The sequence below is a fragment of the Mustela putorius genome, unplaced genomic scaffold, assembly GCF_011764305.1.
Source record: "Mustela putorius furo isolate JIRA1106 unplaced genomic scaffold, ASM1176430v1.1 tig00001069_pilon_pilon_pilon, whole genome shotgun sequence".
NCBI classification, from domain to species: Eukaryota; Metazoa; Chordata; class Mammalia; order Carnivora; family Mustelidae; genus Mustela; species Mustela putorius.
Window position 1 is genome coordinate 1554146 of NW_025421558.1, and position 19213 is coordinate 1573358.

Genomic DNA, 19213 nt, shown 5'->3' on the forward strand with positions numbered 1-19213 from the left:
GAAAGTTGAGTGGGATTTTACCACGATTCCCTTCTCAGAATATCACAGATCCTAAAAATACCTCTGTTCAAGGAACACACTTACTCAGGCAAGAAAAACCTCAAATGTTCAACAAACTTGGTGTTTAATAAACAAACACTTATGGAGCATATCATGCACAAGACACTTTAGTAAGCACTGTTCATCTCGGGTTAGCCAAACACCATCCCTGTTCTACAAGGAAGACATTCTAGAAGCAATGTGTGTTGCGTGGAACAAATGCTCAGAGAACGGCTAGCTCTCCTGTGACTGTGACAGGAAGTGGGGTCAGAGAGGGCTTCACTGATGAGGTGACAGCTGACTTCGAAGCTAGGGCTTTAGCTGGTGTTGAAAGGGAAAAGCGCAGCGTGGATTTGTGCGGACGTCTAGCGAACATGAGCAAAGGCTGAGAAATGCTTAGCAGCAGCGAGTGGATGCGGGGATGGCAGCATGAGGTGCCTGGTGGCAAGGTGGGGAGCCATGAAGCTAAAAGATGAGAGGAAATGAAAGGGTGTGACGCGAGAGGGGAAGAAGGGGAGGCTGGGAAAAGAGGGGCAGGGTCTCCTCCACGTGTCCCGAGCTTGCCACATGCAGGTACCTGGCTGAGAGATCTGTAGACACGCTCACCTCACTCAGTGCTCATGCCGCACCATGAAGGCAGATCAATGGCTCTGCTTTACATAGGACACTCCAAGTTCAGTGTTTTGCTCAAAGTCACAGGGCAAAGCCGGGACTACCTCACTCCACAGTCAATGCACTTAACCACCTTCCTGGGCATTATTTCAGGAGGCTCTCTCTGCTGGCAGTGAGGATGGTGAGTCACAGTGAAGGTGGCTGGGGCAGGGACACCATAAAGGGGTGACCCAAATCCCCCAGATGGGAATCTGTGAGGTGTCCTGCATTCCCGCAGGGGGAACAGGGCTGGGGTGGGGGGCTGGGTTCCAGGGAGAATCCAAGTGCAGAGGGGAAGGGTTCATGTTGGTGATGAGTGAAAGAGCAGGTTAGGGTAAGAAGAGGAAGGCAGCCAGGGGCTGAACTCCCAAGGAGAAGTGGGAGTGGGGAGGACCCGCATTCAGCACGCGCGTGATGCTATTCTGAGATCCCTGTGAGTCATCCACGCAAACGTGGTCTGAAACTGGAGATGAGTCTGTAATTTGAGAATGAGGGCAAGGAAAAAGTAGTCCATTTGCGAGGTCTCAAGATAAGAAGATCAGATCCCTCAGGAGGGAGCTAGGGTGGGTAACAGCATTTAACATGTGGGGAAAAGGAAGGGGAAACAGCGAAGGAGGCTGAGACAAGAACAAAATCTGGTGGAGAGGGGTGAGCCCCCCAGTCAAGGAAGGGAACAGCTCCAGGCAGGGGGGAGGGCTCGCTGGTGTCAAGGGCCACCAAAAGCCCTTCAGAATAAGAATGGCAGCTGAATTTGACCTTCAGAGAGCTATTTCCTTAGCAGCAGAGCAGATGCCAGACTGCGGAGGTTTCAGAGAGGAAGAACAGGAGAGGTGATTGCAGTGAGTGAAGATGACCTTCCAAAGGAATCAGCTTAAGAGGGGAAAAAAAAAAAAAAAAAAAACTGGCTTAAAGGTGTAGAAAGGAAGAGTTCTTGCTATGTGTTTGTTGTTTCCGAAAACATCTGTGATATTTTGGAGACTGAAATATGATTATACGTCAAAAAGAAGGAGCCTCTGGAAGGAATTGTGGATGGAAGGTGGGGCAGAGGTCATGGAGAAGGCGCTGAATCCAGCTCCTGAGGGAGTCGACTCCATCAGCAAATGTCAGTGTACCTGCTCCGTGCAAGGTGCTGGGTAGCCCTGGGTATCCGGAAATAAAGAGCTCCAAGTTCAGGAGGGAAGAGAGACTGTTCACATCCTGCCCGTCACAATGTGAAGCCGCCAAATGCAGAAAGGGACCCCTGGGGAGGGCACCAGGAGGTCCCTAAGAGCGGACAGCTCAGCGGAGGAGGGAAGAGTGGTCGGTGACTGTCCGTCTGCGAAGGGGAGTAACTGACAGAAGGACCCTCAAACAAAGGGGAAACACAGCGGAACGCACAAAGGAAGCAAAGTGGTGAGAGAGAGAGGCTCAGGAAAGGGAGCGCCAGATCATAAGGGGCACTGCCGGGGAGTTCAGATCCAGCGCCTGAGGCACTAGAGAGCCACAGAAATATTTTAAGCAGAGAAGTGATATTATCAGCTATGCTTTGAAGGGAATGGCCCCAGGCTACAGGAGGAGGGGCAACAGGAGACCGGAGGAGGGTCTGAGCCAAGCCAGGGAAGGCGGGAACGGAGGCGAAGGGACAAGTCGAAGATTGGTGTCAGAAACAGACTCAGCCTGACTTGTTTGATTCGGAAAGGACTAGGGAGACTTCTCTGAGCTAAGAGGAAGGGAGATGAGGGTAGAGTAAAAAAGTCCAACCTGTTTATAGTAATCCACGTAGGTGACCTCAGTGCCGTCCTTCTTGCGAAAGGTGTGCGTGGGCTTCACCGACCAGTCAATGTCATCGATGCGATAGGTTTTGTTATTGTACCTGGGAAATGCAAGGAATCTTTCAATGTTTTCCCCAAATCATGCAAGACAAAGTGGCTATTTCACTACAGTTATAATTCAAAGTATTAGACTCCTAACTTTCAGAAATTACAATAGTAATACACGAATAGTCTTTTTTTTCCCCCTAATGATCAGCTTTTATCTGAGAAGAGCATTCATTAACTCTTCAGAATACAGGAAAACCTCCATATTTCAACAAAGCTGGTGAGAAAGTCATTAGACCACAATCTTTCTCACCGAGAGACACTCTAACTTCACTATAAATTATTCCTAGAAGTTCAAAGGCTGAAGCATTGCTCAAAACTTTCCCATCAGCTTCTGGTGTCATTCAATTTTTTAGCTCCCAGATAGCTGTTCTGATAAAAAGCACCCAAATAGGGGGCAGGCTGGGTGGTTCAATCGGGTAAGGGTCCACCTCTTGATCTCGGCTCAGGTCATGATCTCAGGGTCCTGGGATCCAGCCCGGCATCAGGATCTGCGCTCAGTGGAGAGTCTGCTTGGGGATTCTCTCTCTCCATGTCCCTTTCCCCCACCCTGCCCCACTTCAGCTCTTTCTCTCTTAAATGAATAAATCAATCTAGAAAGGAAGAAAGAAAAGAAAGACACCCCAAAAAGGCTGATGAACCAAGCAACCCAAGTACCCCATTCAATCTCCCATCTAGGCCTGGCTCTTAGTGGAACTGCCAAGGAGATTGGTTAAAATCCTTCCAAGCTCTCTCTCCTCTGCAGCTCTGTGTGGCATGTGGTGTCTTCACATGCCGCCCCAGCCCTGGGGCAGAAACCTCCTTGTCAGGTTTCTCTTAGGCTCCTGGTACTTTGTAAGGTTACTTTGCAACAGTGTGATACACTAATTCCCGATGATCATGACAGGAGGCTAGGAAGACAGGAGGCTAATTCAACCAGTCCCACCTCCCAGCTGTATAACCCAGAAAAACAACATTAAGTGGCAATTCCAAGCCAGACTGGGAGAAGGCTAGCACATCCTCTAAAAGAATGATCTGCGGACTAACAGCAGTACACGGTGACTTTCTGGTACTCAGGAATTAGCCTAATTTGTGTTTGATTCAGTTCAATGTGCACTGTGGGCAAATTATATATAGAAGAGTCTAGGGACTGGAAAGGTCTCAGCCTTAAAGATCTCATACTCTCCCAGATAAGAGGGGCCGTGGACCTAATGTTCTCTCCTGGTGATGTGATGAAACAAAATAAAATGGCTGTAAAGAGCAGGCTGTAAGCAGCGTGCCACCGGCACAGCACAGGGGAGGGAACGGGGTTTTTTAATGGAGTGGCCGGATGAAGGCTGCAGAAAAGCAGTACTGTTGGAGCTGCGTTTTGTCAAGGAGAAACTTGAAAGTCAAAATTCGGGGTTGAAAATCCAGGCAGAGCTACTGAAGCAGCCAAATGCAAACTACCCGGGGTGGGGGAGGGGTGCAGCAAACGGTAACGCAGGACCCTATCCTTTGGCAGAGGCTCCCCGAAGCCTGCTCCAGGAAGTCCCAACCCCAGTCAACCCAGCAAGGCCACATCTACGCAGGTGGGTAAACTGAACAGATCTCAGGACGCAGCCCTGATGCTATTCCTATTCCCAGAAGGCAGAAAGAATGCAATCCCTAGGGAAAAGCTTTTAATGCAGGCTTTTACCTTGTGAGGACAATGAGCCCAAGCAGCTGTTTTTCACACATCTGGGTAAAGCAGGACATACCAGTTTCCTGGCAGATACCAGCCATGAATTCTAGAACAGTCTCATTCCGGAGTACTTTATAACTCACGTCAGCAGTAAACAGGAGCCTGCTTTCAAACTGTGACACAGAAATAGCAAACCCAGGCCAAAGGGACAACCTTCAAGTAAATAAATATTGAAAAATACGTATTTGAAATGCCATATCATGAAACAATCACCATTTTTAAATGCTGATTTTACATTCCAACTTTCTAGATCTTATGAAACTACTTTTTTTCAGTCTGATTCCTTCTAGTTGCTGATTAAAACATTAGCTATTTCTAGCTGGAGTGCCTTTGAACGTACATTTATGAGAATTACATGCCCACAGAGTGGGAGGAATTTACCTTGGCACTACTGACATTTTGGACCAGATCTGCTCTATCCCAGAATGAAAACCTCTGGGTTCAGAAAAGCGCACAGACTCGATGGCCTAGAGAGTGTTGAGACCTCATGAGAGTAAGCCATCATCTAGATGGTATCATGTACAAGGACACAAGGGACACTGTAGTAGAGGCTATGGCTCCCGTCCATATTTAGGGCTATCACGGACCGAAGACCTGCCTAAGGAAAACTTAACAAAAATGACATGAAAGAAAGAGCAAATATTTTTTTAAGAACTGCTTCAGTTTATTTTGTGGACTTCCTTCACAGTGCTCCTGAGCCAGCCTTCAGGACAAACATATGTCCTGTGCCAACTCCAGCTCACAAGAGCTTCTTGTCCATGGCAGGGGACAAGTGACAAAATGGACAGGATGCTTTACACAGACCACTGTGCCACACTGACTTACCATACAGAAACCCAACCATGTCCCCCCTACCTGGCACAAGGCAAAACAGCCTGCCCGCTCGTTTTCTACCTTTCCCACTCCTTCCTGCGTTTACATATCTGTCTTTGGGTTACCAGCTGCCTCTCTGTCTTTAGCTTGACCACATATCTGGGAGAGCTAACAACCCATTCTAGACACAGCTGATGACCTAACCTGAAACACCTCCTTCCCATTTCGAGCGGAAATTCCAGTTTCATGTAGCTGACTTGTTTGTCTGACCTCTTCTTACCCAATGTCAACCACCCTGGCTGTGCTAACTTCCTGTCAGCAAGAAAACGGCTTCAACTACGTGGTGTGACACCATCCTGCTTACTCTGCCTTCATTATTACTTGTCACACGCAGAAAACGCAGTTTCTGGATTCCTTCTAGGATCGATGATAATGATCTAGCACGCTAATAGAAGAAAACAGGCTGCTAGCTTCACATTGACGTTCTCCATTCTATAAAAAACTTGAAAATTTAAAAAATCCTTATTTTTCATAACACAGAGTCTCTCACAGGAGAGCATAACGTGTAATATTGCATCGCAAATTACGTTCTTCACATTATAACAATTTCAGGGTAACAGGAAATATAAATAAACGTACTTGTGCTGGGGAATTTCCACGGGCTCAGAAGGCTTATAGAAGTTCCGTCCAATTTGGTACATGGCCAACTTTTTTAAGATCCTGCAAGTATACATTTTTTTTTTAATCTCTGGTCAGCATCAGTTAGTAACAGTACAATTCTAAGTTTGTCCCCACACTGAATATATGATAAAAATATGTCGGAACTATAGAACTCTCATTCTTCTAGTACTGGAGGGTTTAGATGCTAAATATACCTATGAGTGTGTATATAAGAACTATGACTTCTTTCTATTTGAGAATGATAACTGAAATTATTTTTGTCTGTTTCCACTTAACTGCAATGATAAATAAGTGGCCACAATACGACTGTGGTTGTAACATTCTGGTTAGCATGGAGAAGATAAGGCAAGCCATGTTTGAGGGCTTTCTGGCCTCTTCCCTGTTTTGAGATAGGAGGCTGTTTCTTTTTTTCTTTTCTTTTTTTTTAAGATTTTCTTTATTTATTTGACAGAGAGATCACAAGCAGGCAGAGAGGCAGGCCGAGAGAGGAGGTGAAGCAGGCTCCCTGCTGAGCACACAGCCGGATGCAGGGCTCGATCCCAGGACCCTGAGATCATGACCTGAGCGGAAGGAAGAGGCTTTCACCCACTGAGCCACCCAGGCGCCCCTGGGAGGCTGTTTCTAATGAGGCTACATAGCATTGCTGCCTCTTCAGCCACTAAGCCTGGCCACCTCTGGAACAGGACATGTCACCGATCTGAGGCTGCCCATGGCATGGGGGAAGTGTAAGCGTTTCCAGTCAGGAAACACGGGTGACAACTGCAGGATTTGGGCTATGAAATGTCATTGAGCCTCAGCCTCCAACACGGAATACCATCCAAAGCTATTTAGCAAGACGTCTGACTAGAATTAAGAAATAACATACCTGGGGGTGGGGGTGGATTCCTTTTGTGTATCCCACCCAGCAAAACCCAAACTCTCTGTCCAGAGGCCGTTATTAAGCAAAGCACTGGCGCCGAAGCTTTTTGAACATATCACCTTGCTGGTCCAACCAGGAGTGTGGAAAATACTGGTTTACAAGTCTCTGTGTTCCCACTAGTCATCCAGGAAACATGCTAGAAATGAGAATTTCGGGCCCCACTCTTGAAATTCTCTTTACCAGGTCGAGTGAGGGGCCAAGAAATCAACATTTCATGGAGATCCACCCGACAACCCCCGAGATGACCCCCAAGAGGCAAATGACCCTCACATCACTTAGAAGGGCACTGGACAGTGACGTCACAACCCTCCTTCTGCCCCAGGGGTTCACATGGCAGGGGGCTGAGGGGGAAGGGAGAGCAGAGAGCAGCGGGTGATGTTGGAGCATAATAGATCTTTCATGACAAACCCAGACATCCCTGATTTTTCAGCCTGGGTGGGAGGGCCGGAGAGGGTTCAGAAAAAGAAGGGAGAGAAAAGGCAGCCCTACCCCACCCTACCCCACTCCAGCCCTGCCACCACTGAGACCCCACAACCCTTGAGCTCTTTGTCCCAACTCAGCACTGGATGATGAGGCGGCAGCCAGTGAGAGGCTGCGAGGGACTGCGGGGCCCATCACCACACAGCTACAGAAAAGCACGAGACTTGTACCGAATGGCATCGCTAGCCTCAACTAAAGTGCTGTGGGAGGCGCCTCACTTTCGGAAGATGATGCTGAAGACCTGGGTGCACACGGGGGAACTTGCCGGCAGCTCCCCTGTCAGAGTGAGAGTCATCCGCACAGTGTCGCCTCTCAAAGTTTCACTGGACAGTTCGGTGACCTGGGAAAAGAGGTACTTAATGTGCACGCTAGGTCACCCTCAAGTGTGAGGAATCAGAGACAACACAGCCGTCACAATTTAATATGTATTAACAAACAGAACTGCAGGTGTTAGCATGTAATAATCTAATCACACTGCACTTGCAGGGTTTTTCTATCTTGCTAATCCTAGAAAAGCAACACTTCTCTCTCCTTTCTTTTCTGTTTTTGTTTTTTTTAAGGATTTTTTTTAAGGATTTTACTTATTAATTTGAGAGAGCAAGAGAGCGAGCACAAGCAGGGGGAATGGCAGGCAGAGGCAGAGGGAGAAGCAGGCTCCCTGCTGAGCAGGGAGCCCCACCCAGGGTTGGATTCAAGAACTCTGGGATCACGACCTGAGCCCAAGGCAGTCGACTGAGCCAAGGAGGCATCCCTCTCCTAACTTTTTTTTTTATTGACAGAGAGATCACAAGTAGGAAGAGAGGCAGGTAGAGAGAGGGGGAAGCAGGCTCCCCGCTGAGCAGAGGACCCTGATCATGACCTGAGCCAAAGGCAGAGGCTTAACCCACTGAGCCACCCAGGCGCCCCACCTCTCTAACTTCTTAATGGAGAATCAAAATCAGACTTAGGATACAGAGACTTGATCCAAAGATAAGTGTTTCTTGACCTCATTTAGCTGAGATTGGGGAGCAGGTCACAAGTTACTTGGAGAGTCTGATAAAAGTTATAGGCCTTGTCCCTTGAAAACTGCACATATGTATATACCACAATGATGTACCCATTTTCAGGTGGTTCACTGACACCCAGAAGTCCATTAGTGGACTGTCCAACCCACCCTGGGTTCATGGATTCCAGAGGCCTCTCAAAAGTTTATTCATAAACAGAAAAGCAGAGAGACACCCAAGTGGCTCAGTTGGTTCAGCATCTGACTCTTGATTTTGACTCAGGTAATGATCCCAGGGTCCTTGGAAGGAGCCCCGATTCAGACTCCCCACTCCCCACTCAGTGGGGAGTCCGCTTCAGGAATCTTTCACCTCTCCCTCTGCCCTTCCCCCCACTTGCACACGGGGCGGGGGGGGGGGGCGTCAAGTAAATAAAATAAATCCTTTTTAAAAAAAGAGAAAAGCAGAAAAGAAAGGTAAGGACAGGGAATTTGTAAGAGGGCAAGTAAACATGGGGAAGAAATCAGCAGACATTAAAACACACAGGGAATCTACTAACTTATGAAAGGTCTAGAGAAATGTGTATATTTCCTATAATCGGAAACAATGTTCTAACAATAGAACAATTTCATGAACAGGTTTCTATACCAGCTACTCAATGAAATATGAAGTTTGCCAGACCAGACAGGACTTGGTACAGGCTTTTGGAATAAAAGAGTGATCAAATCAGACAATAAAAATCAGTGACCAAGGACTTTTCAGGAAGGTAAGAAATCAGAAGAGGCCAGTTCATTAGCTAGTATTTTATCCGTACTTTTTGTAGCTACAGTGTACTCATAATCACTTTCAGGCTGAACCAGAAATGTAGGGCAGGAATGGCTCACTGCATGGACACAGACAGACGGGTCCTTCCACGGGGAGGGGGGGGGTGAAGTATTCCACTAAGGTGATTTCTTACTCGTGAGAAGTCAGAGGTGGAGAGCTGTAGGAAGAGCTCATCAACACCTGGGAGAAGTCTAGCAGGCAAAAGAGGTGAGATGCTTTCAAACCGCTGTGGGGATTTCAGGACAAAGGCTGCAGACACCAAAGGTCATTGGGTTGAGGGCTTGGCAAGCAGGTGGTAGCAGAGGTCCCGCCTCACACTGCCCTCCAGGAACTGCATTCCTAAGAGCCATCTAAGCAAACTCTCTGAGCTCCCTGCACCTCACCCCACCCCACCCCCGCCAGGCGCCAACTGCTCTTGGGTTCCTGTGTTTGTTCTTGCCCATGCCCCCCCAGGCTTCCTGTCCCAGGCTGCGTCAGAGTGTGCTTTCACTTCTCAACCCAGCAGCCACCTCATGGTCGTCTGGTTGGCAGGACTTAGCACTTCTACACCAACAACATCTTTCATCTGTTTCCGCTGCTCCAGTTACTTACCACAGGGCTTAGGAGAACATGACTGGGAACTGAACAAACCCACGTCCTCCGCCTCCTGCAGCCCGTGTGACACAGAGCAAGCCACTTCAATTCCTTAGTACCTTTCCCCATCTCTAAAATAGGAGGACGTCTCGCCTAAGTCCCAGTGTTGTGAAGATTAAACGGGATAATTCATTGATCTCATCTTTATCCCACAGCACACGCACGCAGGAAGGTTAAATAAATTGCAGGGCTTTGTCCCTTGATTCAAGCCCCTTTGACTCCTGCCCAGATGACTCCAGTGGCTCTTATTAATCTTTCCATTTTCCCCTGTCAACCGTCCAGCAGGATGTCATCAGAGTAAATGTAATCTAGCAGAGATCTCATGGAAACACTCTCTCTGAGGCTTCAGTGCTCCATGGAGGATGGTCCCTCTCCCCCAGCAGGACATTTAAGACTCTCCCTACCTTTGGAGCCACAACTTCATTCCTTCCTAGCCAAACCTGAACAATCAGAAGTTTCTAAAATATGCCCCTCCCCCCCACCCAGCCTTCTATCACTGCGCCTTTGCTCCTCCCCGTCCTGTCTGGGGATCCCTCCTCTCCCCGTCATCCCCTTCACTGACCCAAATCCCGCCCGAGGAGCCAGTATCAGCTCCCACTGAAGTATCCTGCTGGTCAGGATCTTGCCTTTGGTCAAGTTCTGTTTGAAGACCTTGGACGAGATACTTAACCTCTAAGGCTCGAGGGGTGTTGAGAGGATTAAGTGAGAGCCTGGAAGAGCAGGTACTCAAGAAATGTAATCTTGTACAATATTCATTTGTAAATAACCTTGCATTGTATTTGGTCATCAGTAACTTTTCTACTGAGTGGAAATGATTTGACACGAGCCATGTTTTATCTGTCGCTGTTCCCTCAATGATGCCAGCACCTTGAAATCACACCGCAGGCTCTCTGTAAGGGCAGAATGAATGCTAGGGGTGGCAGCTAGATGTGACCAGTGAAAGCAGGCCACATGGTGGCCACAGATACACAGATGGGGTCTGCAAGACAGTGGAAGGCCAGGAAGCAGCCGACTAGGACTTCTAGAACTGCACACTGGGGGACTGTGATGAATGCATGAGTGCAGGATCTCTCTAAACAAAAACAGGGATCCTACAAAGTGTGCAGAAGACGGACGGGAATGCAGGATTAAGCCTGAGTCACTGTGAAGACCAGAATAAAAAGGTGAGCACAATAACATGTTTGTTGTGACACCATTTCTATTATTTCTATCTCACCATCACTGGGTAGGCAGGCCATAGGGTGATAAGATATAAGACAATACTTTTTTGTTGAAACCTGGGAAATAAAGTCAACAACCCTGATTTGTCTCACAACTTTTCTTTTCTTTTTTTTTTTTTTTAAGATTTATTTATTTATTTGAGAGAGAGAGAATGCACAGAAAAAGAGGCAGGTTCTCTGCTGATCTAGGCACTCCAGGATCATGACTTGAGCCAAAGGCAGTCACTTAACTCACTGAGCCATCCAAGTGACCCATGATCTAACCATGTTTTTACTCACCTGCCTCTTCATTAGATACCATCCCTAAGGTGCATACTACATGCTCATTTTGAATGAGAAACAAATAATATGTCTATTCTGAGCATCTGTAGAGTAAAATTTCTCCATTTTGGTTAGATACAATCGAAGAAAGCTGGACCACTCACGGTGTGTGTGGGGGGGGGTATAATATTAACATATTTAATTCACTGTTACTGCAGATGTATCAACAAGAACAAGATAATCCTTAATGATAATACACTCAAAATACAGCATTTAAGTACAAGAGGCACCATACTAGCATGCTATCGATGTCTGGTCATAGAACAAAACCCTGAAGGATCAATAAGGACTTACGATGAATTAAAATGTTTCTAAATTTATAGATCCAGATTTTCCAAGCCTCTAAATTTTAAGCCTATGGTATGATTTTTTAATTCCATATACAGAGAAAATAATCACTCAAGCAGCTCGTATAAATCTTAGACTCTCATAAAAAGATAAAGGCCCCAAGAGTGCTCAAAAATGCATTTCTTGAGGAAATTCACAGAGATTTATATGGAGTCTAGAAAATTTAAATTTATGCCTTGGTACCATCCTGTCCAAAATGTTGAACTAAAGGATTAAGGTTTCTCAGGGATAGAAACATAAAGTTTTAATTCGATGCTCTACTTTAATTTTTTATAAAGACAGTGGTTCTTGGGTGCCTGGGTGGCTCAGTGGGTTAAGCCGCTGCCTTCAGCTCAGGTCATGATCTCAGAGTCCTGGGATTGAGGCCCGCATCTGACTCTCTGCTCAGCAGGGAGCCTGCTTCCCTCTCTCTCTCTGCCTGCCTCTCTGTCTACTTGTGATTGCTCTCTGTCAAATAAATAAATAAAATCTTTAAAAAAAAAAAAAAGACAGTGGTTCTTTTTTCCTTGTAGTAATTTAAAACTGCCTTAGGACATATATGATAAAAGCATCAAAAACAGTATATTTTAGGACTGAAAATGCTGAACATACAAAAACATGGATAAAGGAATATGAATCATGCGACTGCCATATCCAGTGATCACACCATTAAAAAAATCCTTAGAATTGATATCAATAACTCATATTTCGTATGATCAAAGAAATGACAGCTTTCAAATGAGATATTGATATAAAGTTTTTTAGACACAGGTACAACTGTGCAGAAGCAAAAGAACAAATTTAAGGCTCTGAAGCCATAGGCTAAATGGTGTTTGTTGAAGTCTTGCCTGTTTTGGGAAAAGTTTAAAAAGGAGGCCCATTTCAAGGACACTTTGCAAAAAAAAAAAAATTTTTTTAAATCGCAGTTTTAGGCAGTGTTTGTAATACAGCTCTTGTTTTTTAAATGCCACATCATCAGCTTCTTAATTAAGAAATCAATACTGATGAGATCTTAATTAGGAAGTCTTTCTGCTCTCAGGCATGGGAACAGGACAGAGTAAAGAAGTGAGACACTCGTTCCAAATGTAATGACAATCGACTAACCTCTTAACTATACTCGGGTGAGTGTAAGTATATACATGTGTGTAGGTGTAAAAAGTAACCATACTATACCTTTGCTTCCAGCTTTTGTGAGAGGAAAAGGATGACGCCATCAAATGCTTTTGCTTTGTTGGAAAGTGCCTTATGACTGTAAAGCAAAGCAATTCTCAGCCTTCTAGATTCTATATCTGGAACATAGGCCACATGATACTGGTAGAGCTGCCAGTCCAGGGGCAGATCTAAACTAAAGAGATTTGTGACCAGTTTCACAGGTACTCCACTGGAACCTGAGAAGACAAATAAAAAACATCTTTTTTTCACCAAAATAAAATCACACCTTGTTAATATTAATCACACCATTTAAGATTTTTACTTACCTGTGCATTGTTGTTGCTGTAAAGCAAGGATTCTGGTTCAGTGACACAAGACAAGCTTTCATAACCTACAGCCCAGTAACCTTATGGAATCCTACACACACACATTCAGGAATTAAAAAGGGATCGTGTGATCTGTGTAAAGGAGGCCTCATAAGAACCTAAGAGAAGATACTGACATTCTTGTCGTAGGATTTCTTCCAGAGCCTGCCTTCCAGCTCTGCGTCTGTGCAACGCAAATTGGCTCAAGCAGTATTTTTAGATGCTGCTCTGAAATTATGCTGCTCTTAGATTATAAAGACACTGTCCAGTTCTTACCATGAGCACAACCCCCAGCCCCTTGGAAATCGAGACAATCAAAAATTACCCATCCTTCTGACAATTCTGAAATAGTTCAATCAGGGAAAAGTGGAAGGCCCTCAGAGATTGAGGGGAGAACGGGGGAAGGAGAAATTACACATCTTTTATGCATGAAAACAGACAAGGCCTCTGGGCTTCTTTTCTGCAGACATGGGTAAACTTCCAGAAATTCCAGCCCCTCAGAATTTTTTATTCACCTCTTCAAAGTGTATCAGACACATTCAGAGATGGCCTCATTATAGTGGTTGCTCAGTGCTCAAGATGGCATCAGATCCCTCTAGGACGGAATCTAGGAGGGCACAAGGGAGGTACTTCTAAGTTCTCCTTGTAGGGAATCATCCAGTGTTTGTCTTATAGAAAGGAATCCTATTAGATGGGCACTATTTTGCTTCCTTTCATGAAGGAAGTGGAAACATGAGCTCCCAAGGTGGTAAAGAAAAAGAGCATCATGTGTGCATTGGTATTTCCTCAGTTTCTATGTATGGTAGATATCTGTTAGAAGCAAGTGATTCTTGTACTATTTTAATTAAAGAAAAGCTTTCTTTTGTTCTCCTGTATCCTGGGAAAAGGTAGTATATTTTAGCTACTCATATTCATGGACAAAGAGAAGTCATCCTAGAATGTCAGATCTGGCAAGACCCTTGGATATTACCTACACCAGTGTTTGTACACTGTAATTATGACCCATTAGAGCTGAAGTCATGACAACATATGACATGACCCAACACATTTTATGAAATGACTAGAATACAACAGAAGTGACCAGACTGCCTTGTACATAGTAAGGGCAAGCATTTTTCATGAAACTTGGGTCCCATTTTTTGTGGTACTGTGTGTATGCTAGATAACAATGTATCTACTCCTTAATTTTTTGCATGGTTGTAAAAAGCTTGAAGAAAACTGATCTGCATCAGGGAGTCTTTCCCAACTTTTGGGAGGGTGTCACAAAGCCTTTCAAGAATCTAATGAAAACACCTAACTTCCTAAAGATGCATAGGCCCATAATTCTGGGTGTAATTTCAGGGGTGACTTTGAAAAATGGTTAAAAATTCCAAAAACTGACTAGATCTTTCTTTTTACAACTGAAGTACAGAGACATTATTGTTTCCCATAGGAAAACTGTTGGAAAAGAAACAGAGCCTATCCTTCAACTCCTACGCCAAGTGTAAGGAGAACATCTTTTCAAAGAGTGATATGTTTAGGGGAAATATTCTTACCTCTATTAATAAAGGAGAGAATTAAGGCTAAAACAATTAGTGTCTAAATAATGCTTTAAATATAACAGACATTCAATAAACGTTTTTAAAGTCAATATATAAACTTGTTTATTTTAGATCTAAAAATTAAAATTCCTTAAGCACAATTTGGTAACATTTAAAAAGTAAGTAACACGATTACTCCGTACCTCTTTTGCAATCTCTCACATGGGCCAATTTCTCTCTGGTACAGACACTCAGGTCCTTGAAGTCCCGTCTGATTTTCCCACCTCTTTCAGTTAAAGTACATCCAGCATCACCAGAAGATACAACATCTTGACCTAAAATGTGAAGAGAATGCCATGACATCTCATGTTTCATTCTAGTGATGCTGTTTACAACTACTATGTCAAAACTGAGTCTCTGACTGAAGCTCAGACTTTTGTGGCTTTAATGAAAACCAACCCTCGCTGCTGAAAATAATCGTGACTATTTAGAAGTCTTCAGCCTAAAACCTGAAAACCGTAAAGGAAGCGTGATATGTGTTGTTAGAAAGAACATACCACAAGTTAACTCTACCTCATAATGCTTAGGTCTAGTCTGATTCTCCTGTTTGTTAAGGAGAAAAAGGCCCATCCCCTATGCCCTCCTCCACACACAGGTTTGGAGGGCGGCTGTCCCTCCTTCGGCTCTTGCATAACCCCCTGAACACTCAGAGATAAAGACTGTCCACACCAACTTCTTTACGCACTGGGGCTGAATCTGCTACGTCTCTCAGTGTTGAGAAGAGAACTCCAAGAACACTGCTGTCAGTTTCTGTGCGAGTTCATTCCTTTGAAAATGAAAGCCAGCATTTCACCTTGGGGCATGTTACTTACTGTTAGGTTCTGGCAAATGTGAAAGGAAAATCTGTTTCCAAATGAACATTTTCTCTTTAAACAAGTATAGAGATGTTGTTTGTTGGGGTATGACATGGCACTTTGAAGATAATGTGAAAATAGGAAAGTACAGAGTATTACTACAAAGCAGGCATAGTAGTAGTATTACTATGAAGTAATAGTATGACCAATCTCTAGGACTCTGACCACCCTTTGATACAGCCATCGCAACCCCCTCAAATGACATTATCGCTGGCTCAAAACCGCTGCTCATACCGTTTCTGTGGAGTCTGAGTCTCCCAGGAAAATCACATTTATTTAATTTTTAAAAAGGTTTAAAAATTATTTGTACTATATTATCCATATCATTCACTGCTCTTGATTTCAAAATGTTAGGTGGTTTATAAAAAATCAATCTACCATAAGATGGTAGTTACCAGTGGGTGCCTGGTGGACTCAGTTATTAAGCGTCTGCTTCCGGCTCAGGCCATGATCCCAGGATCCTGGGATTGAGCCCCACATCAGGCTCCCTGCTCAGTGGAGAGCCTGCTTCTCCCTATCCTTCTGCCCCTCCCACTGCTCTTGCTCCCTCTAGCTGGCTCTCTCTCAAATAAATAAATAAAATCTTAAAAAAAGAGAGAGAGAGATGGTAGCTGCCAGGGTTCAAGGGAGGACAGAATGGGGAGTTAATTTTTAATGAGTACCAGGTTTCAGTTTTGTAAGATAAAAAAGTCCTAGAGGGGCGCCTGGGTGACTCAGTGGGTTAAGCCTCTGCCTTTGGCTCAGGTCATGATCTCAGGATCCTGGGATGGAGTCCTGCATCGGGCTCTCTGCTCAGCAGGGAGCCTGCTTCCCCCCTCTCTCTCTGCCTGCTTCTCTGCCTACTTGTGATCTCTCTCTGCCAAATAAATAAATAAAATCTTAAAAAAAAAAAAAAAAAAGAGAGATGACGGTGGTGATGGCTGCACAATGATGTGAGTGTCCTTAATGCCAAGGAGTATGCAACTGAAAACGGCTAAAATGCAAAATTTTACATTATGTATATTTTGCCACAATTTTTAAAAATAATCAAATAAAAAATTCTATGTCTGAGCCTTGCTAGTCACAAGAATGTTCATCAGGCGTGGAAAGGAAGTCCCAAGAGCAGCTGGGCAGTGGATGGCATGACCTGATAACCCCCAAGACAGGTGTTCTGTGCGACCAAGTGCACTTCCTCGAGCTCAGAGCACAGAGGCTACTTGTGGGAGCTAGAAAATCCCTAGTGGAGAATAGACAGCTGAGCAGCAGATGATGGTGGAAGGACTGATTATCAGGGGTCTGGGAGACCCTAAGTGCTTAGAACTAACATCACATAACTTCATAGTCCAAGCAAGGGGGCAGCTAACAGGTTTCAGCCGTGGCTACTGGGTGAATTATGTGTCCCCCAAATTTACTTGTTGAAGATCTAAATCCTCATATCTCAGAATGTGACTGTATTTGAGACAGAGTCTTTAGTAAGGTAATTAAGCTAAAATAATGTCATTAGCATGAGCCCTAATGCAATATGACTGTGTCCTTATAAGAAGAGGTAAAGTCACAGACAAATACAGAGGGAAGACCATGTGAAGACACAGGGAGAAGACAGCCCTCTACAAGCCCTGGAGAGAGGCCTCAGAAGAAACCAACTCTGTTGACACCTTGATCTCGGACTTCCAGCCTTCAGAATTATGAAACACCACACTTCTGTCATTTAAGCCCCCAAGTCTATAGCACTTTGTCATGGCAGCCCTAGCAAACTAGGGTATGGGGCATACCACCCCACACCGTGACAGCGGCAACTTGCAGTAGCCCATGGACAAGTACCCTGAGTCCCAGTCTGGATTTGCAGTGAATACAGCTACCATCAAATGGTGGGAAAAAAGAAGAGAGCATAGCAGCTGGGGTGGTAGGTTTCTACCATCCCTTCAGGATGGGGCACGGACACTTCTGTGTCATAAAGAACTTCTGGACATTTTTCAGAACTATTCAATGAACAGAAAAAAACAGAAGACTGGATTCCTGGCACCTGTGGATGCCCAAGTGCCAAGGAGCATCAGGAAATTCAGTGGCAGACTGTGTCTTGGGGTCCCAAAGAAACCGAACACACACAGGGGATCCTCTGAGAAGAGGTAAATGGGATGCCGGAGAAGTCAGCCTGCTGCTGCAAAGCCCAGCAATCACTCCAGGTCCATGCAGATGGGAGGGGATACAGGAGAAGGCGGATCAAGCCGCACTTACAACTCTGGGACTTCCTGCTTGTTCCCGCCAAGCTACCGGTAGAAGATGCTTCATTGTTGCCAGTATCTTCAGATGTAGGCTAAAATGGGGTGGGGGGAGCAGAGAAAAGCTTGGTTAGATTTAAGATGTTAAGTCATAAACCAAAAGGTTATCACAAAATATGAAGTGTATCATGTCCTACATCTTCAATAACTAATGTTAACGAATGTCAGCTAATGCTAACTAATGTCCCTAAAATGCTAGAGAAGATGAGAAGAGACTGTTTGTTCTAGAAGAAAAGGATAAAGACCAGCTATAGTCTTCCCCATTTATCAAACTTTGGTTTTGACTGTGAGCCAGACAGGAGGTATAAAGAGGCAGAGCTGGGATTCTCAAGCCCAGAGAGTTCATCAGAGGGAAGGTGGCAGAGATGAACACGGACCTCATGCTTCCACTGTCTCCAGGCATGGGGCCTCCGATGTAAACACATTTATAGCAAGAAAAACTGAGCCCAGAGGACCTGGGTCACCAGCTCAGGTGATGACTCTTTTGAATAAATGGGTCCCAAATTTGTTTATGAAATAGGCCAAGGGAACCACTGATATTTCCTCTTTTCACAGTAACTACTTCTGTTCACTCAGGAAGTATATGTTGGCCTGCTAAGAAATGCATGAAGTCAAGGGAAAACAATGACATGAAAGTAAAGGCACAAGGAGCACACTTGAGAACTTCTGGTCTAAAAGACTGCTCCAAATACTGATAGGTCCGCCTAACATCCCTCAAAAGTTGCTGATTCGCCGGCCAATTTAATCTAAACTTGCCTAAATGTAACCAAGAGTCCTACCCACGCTGGTTGGTCAAGAAACAGCGACTGAATCTAAACCACATCTGTGTCTGAGATTACTTATGCAGGTGTAGGAATTAGAGAGACAAATCATATTAGCTCATATGCCCTACAATGGTACAACAGTTTTTACCAAGAGACTTAAAACTGAGTTAAGTAATTAAACTCTCAGAAAGCAAAAGGAATGAGGCACTTGCCTCCAATCTTCAGTACTCTTCACCGGCCAAAAATATCTACATGACTCTCTTACCAGGATAAGCACCCCACCCCCCGGGAAGGGAAAAATACGAGAAACCCTGGAAAGACCCAACGTCCAGCGGGAAGATACCCCACTCCTTCCCAGCAGAGCTGAGGAGGTAAAAGCAGAGGAAGGCGGTGTGCATGAAGGCCACCGAGAAGGAGAGCGCGAGGCCCTGTCGGCCACGAGTCCTACACACCGATGGTGATGGCGACTGTGGCCGTGATGGCGGGGCACGGGTGCGACCGGCTTCTGCCGCGCTGGGGCTGCGGGCCATGCCTCTGGCCCTCACGCGGGCGCGGCCACTCATGTTCCCAACGAGCGCAGGGGTACCCTCCAGGCAGCAAGGTCTCAAGAAGAGTATTTTCCCCTCCGAGTCCAGAGGACAAGGTTGTGACTTGAGGTGGCAGTCGCGGCGAGTCTCCGACTCCCACAGCAGGAGACGCGGCGGAGGCCCACGCGTGGGTGGAGGGGCGCGCACCGCCTGCAGCGATCCCGCCTGCTCCGGGGAGCACGTGACCGGGCGCGGGGCGGAGCCCC

General features: G+C 45.5%; 1 protein-coding gene across 1 annotated transcript in view; it reads right to left on the minus strand.

Moving 5' to 3' along the window:
• Positions 1-18986, minus strand: part of PIWIL4 (piwi like RNA-mediated gene silencing 4) — a 46099-nt gene extending 27113 nt beyond the window's left edge. Inside the window, exons 1-8 of the mRNA XM_013057288.2 lie at positions 18873-18986; positions 17613-17691; positions 14688-14819; positions 12621-12835; positions 7360-7481; positions 5701-5781; positions 4204-4401; positions 2431-2542 (exon numbers count right to left, since the gene is read on the minus strand). Coding sequence (XP_012912742.2) covers positions 2431-2542; positions 4204-4401; positions 5701-5781; positions 7360-7481; positions 12621-12835; positions 14688-14819; positions 17613-17691; positions 18873-18983 — 1050 coding nt within the window. The 5' untranslated portion in view covers positions 18984-18986. The remainder of the gene's footprint in view (positions 1-2430; positions 2543-4203; positions 4402-5700; positions 5782-7359; positions 7482-12620; positions 12836-14687; positions 14820-17612; positions 17692-18872) is intronic.
• Between the last annotated feature and the right edge of the window lie 227 nt (positions 18987-19213).